Source organism: Octodon degus, unplaced genomic scaffold (assembly GCF_000260255.1).
Source record: "Octodon degus isolate 3935 unplaced genomic scaffold, OctDeg1.0 scaffold00225, whole genome shotgun sequence".
Lineage (NCBI taxonomy): Eukaryota > Metazoa > Chordata > Mammalia > Rodentia > Octodontidae > Octodon > Octodon degus.
In genome coordinates this window covers 1691675-1699547 of record NW_004524801.1, presented here as the reverse complement: position 1 = coordinate 1699547, position 7873 = coordinate 1691675, and the positions used below count along the sequence as shown (strand labels likewise).

The 7873-nt window shown below is 46.3% G+C and overlaps 1 protein-coding gene across 1 annotated transcript in view; it reads right to left on the bottom strand.

Moving 5' to 3' along the window:
- The window catches only part of CUNH21orf59 (chromosome unknown C21orf59 homolog), a 13592-nt gene that overhangs the window by 402 nt on the left and 5317 nt on the right, over positions 1 to 7873 (bottom strand). The window contains exons 2-5 of the mRNA XM_012517864.1: positions 6490 to 6557; positions 4230 to 4388; positions 992 to 1123; positions 7 to 95 (exon numbers count right to left, since the gene is read on the bottom strand). Coding sequence (XP_012373318.1) covers positions 7 to 95; positions 992 to 1123; positions 4230 to 4388; positions 6490 to 6557 — 448 coding nt within the window. The remainder of the gene's footprint in view (positions 1 to 6; positions 96 to 991; positions 1124 to 4229; positions 4389 to 6489; positions 6558 to 7873) is intronic.

Genomic DNA, 7873 nt, shown 5'->3' with positions numbered 1-7873 from the left:
TTGAGCTCCTCCTGTCTCCTGTGGTAATACAGCATCAGCTGCTTCTGCTCCTCGCTGCTAATGATAGGTTCCCGGGCCGGTGCTCCCTGTCCCCGCTGCGAAGATGAGGCGAGAGTAAGTAATGGACTGAGTCCTCCTTGCAAGCACAAGCCAGAAAGTTACAGCAGATGCGTTATAACCACCCCTGCTGGCTGCCAAAGAAGCCAGGTTACCCATGTTTTATGGTTTGATGATCCCAAGTGCTTCTCAAGGGGAGCCTTGGACTTGAGCAGTGAGTGTCCTTTCTCTAGACATCAAGTGGATAAACAGCAGAGGGTGCAATGTGCCACCTCTGCCATGGGCATTCCCAAGGCAGCCCCTGCAGGGACGGTGGGGAGGAGGACACTCTGAGCCACAGGCTCTGGAGACAGGCAGTGGTGTTGCGCCCTGTTCCCCCAAATGGCCCAGCAATAACTGAGGAACGTGCAGAAAACAGGGCAGCCTTGGCAGCAGGAAGCCCCCATGATGCCCTCACAAGGCCTCTAGCCTACTTCCTCCTGGGTAGAGCACTGGCAGTGTGAAAAATGAAGTCAGTGCTCTGGGCTGTCCCTTCCATTTTAAAAAATAGTTTTACTGACTCATAACTATTCTGAGATTGAAATTAACATGACAACATGGGGGACTGCCTCCCCCATGAATTAAACCAAATTCCAGATATTGCTCATCGAACCATATTTTGTTCCACTTTTTGTTGGTGCATAAAGAAAGGACACAATTTTACTTTAAGCCTGAGCCAATAGCATTAAAGTACTGGCATGAGTAGCGTAAAACATTCAGGTTCACTGTAAATTTCCATTGGGTTTAAGATAAAAATACAGATGTGGGGGACTAGGGTGCAGCTCAGTGCTACATCACTGGGCCCGGCATATGAGACCCTGGGTTCTACATCCAGCACTACAAAGAAGCAAGCAACTAAACAGAAAACACTAACACATTAAGGAAAAATACGTACTTGCTGAATCTTGACAATAATTTTGGTCTTTTCATTTTTCCCCACGTAGTCTGAAAGCTTCTTTGTTCTTCTTAACTCCTTGGCTGCCCACCAGAGCTGAGCCTCTGATTCTGTAATGACGCTGAGTCCTGCCTGGGCCCAAGCACAAGAAATGACTTCAGGAATAGTAAGAGTGGTGGTCATAAGGCAGGGCTGGTGGCCTTCCCTGCAGGGGACAGGTTTCAGGCATCGTGCTAGGGCTGCTGTGCCTCCCTCTAGTCCCCACTCCACTCAAAGTCCTTGCTGGTTTCAGCTCATTTCAACCATATCTGGAGTACAGACTCAGTTAACGTGTTGCCTGCAGGAATGGGGAGCATCCTGGCTAATCTGCATCCTTATCTGTAATGTAAGCCCCCTGGATGGCTTTGGGGTGACAGCCATGGAGAGAGCGCCGGAACCCTGTTGGGTGTGGGAATGGAGGCAGACTGCTTGCTGCTGCACAGTCCAGCTACTCAAGGTGGCTAAGAGAAACACATGTGCCAGAAGCACAGGAATCGATGAAAAAAATCAAAGGACAATGGACACTACGAGGAAGAAGACATCATGAAGAAAGCGGTGAGGCTGGAACACAGAACTCCATGAAGACAGGTTATTATAAGTTTAGATCTAAAATGTCCCCCAGGGCTGGGGAGATGGCTCAGTAGAATAAGCGCTTGCCTGGCAAGAACAAGGGTCTGAGTTCAATCCCTGGTTCCGCAAAAAATAAATAAATAAAATAAAAATAAAATGTCCCCCAGACAGCTTATGTGTTTGGAGTGTGGCTGGACCACGGGGCACTACGGCTGACTTGCTGTCAGCAGGAAGGTCGCAGCAGTGTGAACTGGAAGGCTGGATTCTTGTCCTTAACTCTTCTCCTCCCTGGTTTCTGGCTGCCATGGGTGGAGTGGGTTGAGCAACTTTTTTTCCACTGTGCCTCTCTGTTGCCTTTTGTCTACACCTAACTATGGACAAAAATCCTAAGTCTAAATAATCCTTTCCTTGCAGATGTGGAGTGCTATGTCCCAGCAATGCAAAGGTGACCAAGATAGATTCCAGTAACCAGAGTCATTGCTATGACTGTATCTGATCATGTAGCACACAGCCTTCGGAACTGGTCTGTGGGAGGAGTTTGGAAAGGCCTGGAGATGTCAGCTAGAGAAGTCCTAGGATGCTGTGAGCTGAGGTTGATGGGAGATTCTGAGCTGAGCTTGGAAGAGAAGAATGCTCATAGAAATGCTGACAATTATCAGGCCCAGGTCCTTTAGGAAAAAGAACCCCCGTGACAGACAGACTACAGGCTCTTTGTGTTTCACCATGACAGAAAATTCAGCTCACATCCTGACTCTGTAGGAGACTAAGATTAGGGATAGACTTGGTATCTTTAATCTGGATAAATTGATCTGGTGGAGGAAATTTCAAGGCAGCCCGATGTTCAGACTGTGGTACAGGTATTGATGACCACTTTTAGTCAGATTTAGTGAAAATCAAGAGCAAAAGATGTGTGGAAGTTTCCAGTTTTATCAGACAGGAAGTGCCTGAAAAGTCTGGACACAGTAGAGCAGATTTGCTGAACCAATTAGAACTGAAAGGGGGAATGCAGCCACCGAAACAGGGCGTGGTGGTGCACACCTGTGATCCCAGTGCTGGGGAGGCTGAGACAGGAAGACCACTATGCGTCTCAGCTGTGTGGTGAGACCCTGTACCAAATAAATGAAAGATTTTTTAAAAAAATTTTTAAAAAAGAAAAAATGATAGCTTGAACATATTCTCCAGAATCAGGACTCTACCCTTCATAGGCTCAAAGATCCAAAATTGTAAGCTTTCAGTTGGGGAGAGAGCAAGGACGCTGCTGAAGAAGGGCTGCCTAGAGACTTGGTTCCCAGCAGTTCACTTCAGTGTACTCAGTAATGCGGAAACTCAGAGGCCCCTACAGCCATGACACAAGGAGCCCTGGCTACTGCCTGAGCTGGTTGCAAACACTCGTGTCATCTGTGTGGTACTGCTTTTACAGGCATATAGAATACAAGCTAAGGGTCATGAAGCTTCCATCACAATTTCAGACAAAGGCCTGGGAAGCCAGGCAGTGTGTCTAAGAGGGCAGTGCAAGAAGCTGTGAGTGAAGGAAAAATGAAATGTAGACCTCAGAAGTTGGAGAATGGCAGGAACATGGGCCGTTTGAGCAAAGACACAGGCGGCGAACATAGCCACCATAAAAGAGAGGCCACAAGGTCAGCAAGTGGCAATGCTGTGAGGGCAGAGACGCGTAAACCCTTTGGAGCTCACGTCTTACTGTAACCCACCTCAGGTACTGGACATGCAGTGATGGAAGTCACTGTTTACCCCGCTAGGCTTCAGACTGCCTTTGATCCCATTCCTTTCCGTCCCCTGTTGCTCTTTTAGAATGGGCATGTTTATCCCATGGCACGATATGTTAGAAATACTTAACTCTCTGACTGTTACATTGGCTCATAGCTAAGAGTTTGCCTGGAGTGACAGCAGAGACTTTGAACTTTTCAGCAAAGCTGGGACTGTGACTTTGATGACTCTTAGAAATGGACCAAAAGCATCCTGCACAGTGAACTAGACATAAGGCTTTTGGGGCAGGGGCAGAATGTTATGGTTGAAATCTAAAATGTCCTCCAGATGCCTCTGGAAGGTGACTGGATATGGGGCGCTATACCTAACCTGCTGTTAGAAGATGGGGGCTTGGGGGAGGTGGATCGCGTGGCTGGGGGAGCTTGGAAGGGCGGATTCTTGCCCCTGGCCCTCACTTCTCTCTCCGTTTCCCCTCGCTGCGCTTTCTCCTTTGCCTTACTCTCTTGCTGTCTTATTTCTGCCTTGGAACCAGACAACCTGCCTGTGGACCAAGACCACGAATCAAAATAGGCTCCTTTCTCTAAGGTGTGGGAGTCAAGTATGGCATCTCCCCAGGGGGAAAGGGACTGAGACGGGGCCAATATGGTTGGGTAGAAGCAAGCACAAGTCATTCCTAATTTCCTAGCAACCAAAGACAGTGAAAATGTGCTTCATTACTACATACTTTCTCCCTCCTCTCTACCTGTAGGCTGACCCCCCAGCCATGCGTACCATCCTTTCAGAAACTAAATTTCAGGCCCTCCTCTGAATCGTGGCACAGCAGGCAAAGCTATGCGATGCAAGAACTATAGCCTTAAGAGGAATCCAACCCCAAGGGCTTTGGGGAACTCACCCTCCCACATACCTGAGTTCCTGACAAATCTTCTTTATCTTCAAATTCCATCCGGATGGGATCATATGATGGCAACCCCATGGGATAAACAATCATCACTGCACCGCGAAGCTGGTCCAAGGCATCTTTCACCATCGCCATAGTAACACAGACACCTGCTTCCACTTGTTTCTGAAAGTGGATGAGATATCATTATCTACAAATCCTTTGAATGCATGCTGACCAAGCTCCTGCACAAGACTTGCCAGGGACACCAGAATAACAAAATGGAGCCACATAGCTCTTGATCCCAAAGTGACTTCCATCTGCTTCAAGCGCTGAGCCCAGGGCCCTGTGGTCCAGGTCATCAAGCAGGCTCGGAGGAGCATGAGTGCTGTGAGGTGAGCATGTGGGGAGAGGACAGAGGGGAAAGCCAGCTCAGTCGGCCTTTAATGCAGAGGACCTGAAAAGCTGGAGACGGGAGCAGTGTGCTTCAGGGCAAGCAGAGTGTGGAAGAACAGGTACCAGATTTCCTGCTCCTCTGAAGGCAGATAGGAGAGGACAGGCCTGGGGGCAGGTGGAGTTTGTTTCCAATGGTGAGTGAAAGCCAGACTGAGGAGTTTGTGTTTACTCTGTTAGCTGATAGGTAGCAAGTGGCTCTTCAGGGAAGCAGTGGTAATGCGGCAGGGCACAGGATAGTGGTTTGAGAGTCACCTGCAGAGCAGAGGAACCAGCAGTTTGAAAGGGAGAGAAAATGCTAAGGGAGAAAGAGTGTCAAGGATAATGTACCCCAGTGAACGCAGAGGGCAGAAAGGAGTAGGAAGGATTTCTACAGAAAAAGTGTGGAGCCAAGCAGGCAGAACCAGGCCTGGACGTGCTGACAGGAAGAGAGGCTGGCAAGTGCCGCTGCTACTTTCTTTCAAAAGGTTCTTTGGCTAAATACATTTGGCAAATGTCTGATGGCACTGAATTCTTTCCAGCAAGACACCAAGAGCCTTTCTTGGTACTCTATACACATTAATTAAGAACTTAAAAGTCTGGGGAAAGTTTAGAAGCAGCTTTGCCAAATAAAGCAGGAGAAATAAAGACACAGCAGTTATACCCAGAAGACTCGCAAAGGAAGGTGGTAGCAGCTAACACCGTTCATCCATAAATAAATCTAACAGATAAAAGTATCAGCTCTTTAATATCCTCAAGTTATCTTCCTCTTGATGCGCTCGTCCACACATCAATGATATCATTTATGCATCTTCTGTGAAAATTTTTATATAAATATGAGGATTTCCAAAAAAACTAATTTATGTGATTTGATTAAAAAAAAAAAAAAAGCAGTGAATGTTTACATTAAAAAAGAATTACAGGGCCAGAGAGATAGCTCAGCGGACTAAAGCACCTGCTTAGGCAAGCTTAGGTAAGTGCAAGGACCACAGTTCAATCCTGGGCACGGTATGCTGCACTGGCCCCTCCCCAGGGCAGGCTGAGCAGGCCAGAGTCCTGGCGTAGTGGCGCACGCATGTAATCCCGGCACTGGTGAGGCTAAACGCAGGAGAATCACCATGAGTCTGAGCTGCATAGTGAAACCCTGCATAACCAAATGCATTAAAAACAAATAAAAAAAGAAATACAGTAAAAAGACACCTTTCTATTAATCCTCTCCAAATACACTTTCACTTTGAACACATTCATGCCATCATTCTTGCCACTTTCTGAAGTAGTCTTCTTTTATATCTTTAATTGTGCTGATACGGTTGCCTTCAAGTCTTGAATCAACTCAAAATCTTTACCTTCCATGCTCATTTTGACAATGGGAAAAGCCAGAAGTGACACTAGTGCCAGATCTAGTGAATATGGTGAAAAAGGACACATGTTTTACGAGCCTGCCTTTACATTGGATGGCAATCAGCAGCAGCATTCACCTTTTTTTTTGGTACTGGGGATCAAACTCAGAACCCTGTATTTCCCAGGCAGGCACTTACGCTGCTGAGCTATCTCCTCAGTCCAATTCACCATATTTTTTTTATCACGCCTTATAAAGACATCTGTAATATGAACCTACATTTGCATAAACCAGCAAAAGCCTTCATCTGCTAAGTAGGATGATCAGGATAACTCACATATGGAAAGCTACAGCCTACCCCAAACATGCTCTTCTCTTTTTGCCTGTGGCAGGCGGAAGAAATGAAGGAAGCAAGGAAAGAAAGAGAGGAAAAGGCTGGTTGACAGATACTCTGGAAGCCATAATGTAGTATTTTTAAAAAGACAAGCTTCTAGAGCAGCATTTTAAAAAGCTGACCTTAGATATTATTGCTTTGGCTTCTTCTATAGTCTTCTTTATAACCTGCTTCATTTTTTCATTTGGAGCTATAAAAAAAGAGAGAAGCAATCAAAGACAGCCCTTTTAAAAGTTCTCTGATCCCAATGCCCTTCTGAGTCTGGGAACATGTGAACGAAGAGTGTGTGTAGCTTGGAATCTAGGACAGGGAATTGAGGGCTTGGCCATAGGAAGTTAAGAGCCCACACCAGAGCTGAGGTCTGGCCTGAGCTTTATGCAAAGTGGCAGAGGACGTGAGAATGTGTCCTCAGAGGGGCAGGGTTAGCAAATGTTTCCTGCACAGAGCCAGAGAGTAAATCATTTAGGCTTCCCAGGCCACGGTACAGCTACTCAACTTGGCCACAGCAGCACAAAAGCCAGCATAGGCTTTATTTCAATGAACAGGTGATCACACTGAAATAAAACTTTATTTACAAAGAGGCAACTGGCTACATTTGGCACCGGACCCATTAATTTCCCAATCCTAGCCAAGGAGGAAAATATAACTAGAAAGTTTAAAACCAAAACCAATGGAGATAACATTCTCCACTTTAGGAAAAATGAGGCGAGTTCAAACCATATATTCTTAATAAATAATAGTATTAATTATACATTCAAATTACATTAGAACAGAAATGGCCAATTTAAGAACATTGGTTTAAAGATGAGTAATGAATGGCTGATTTGTAAGAGGTTTTATTTTTAATTCATGTAATCCCTTCCAAAAGCAGAGAATCTCTTCAAACTGAGAATGAGTTCAGGCATAAAAAGATGAGAAAGAGAATCAACCATAACCATTTCCAGGATAAAACTGAAAGGAAATAATACTAGTAAATCCTATTATCCTCAATATTTAAATATGGGCTTGCTGTAATACTTTGACTCCTAACAGTGTTACAGGGACACAGTTGGTATTTGGGTGTTTGTTAAATGATCAATTATGTATATGTTAAGTGGTCCACCATGTATTAAAGCAATTTCACCAGAAAGGCAAACTTATCAGATCAGGTCATAAGAAGTTGCCAGTACTCAACCGGGGGCCGCAGGATCCTGAATAGACCCAGAGCGCAGGCCCGGTGAGTGAGTGAGACGACCTGCGGGCCTCTGGATCCTGAACAGACCCAGAGCGCAGGCCCGGCGAGTGAGTGAGAAGACCCAGGCCGCAGGATCCTCAACAGACCCAGAGCCCAGGCCCGGCGAGGGAGTGAGACGACTGGGGCCCTCGGGATCCTGAATAGACCCAGAGCGCAGGCCCAGCAGGGAACCTTTCAGCAGAACTCCCTGCAAAGAGGCTAGAGGCAAGACCCACCCAGCTGATTGAGGAGCAGAACATCTTGCCAGAGACACTAAGGGTTCAGCTCTAACA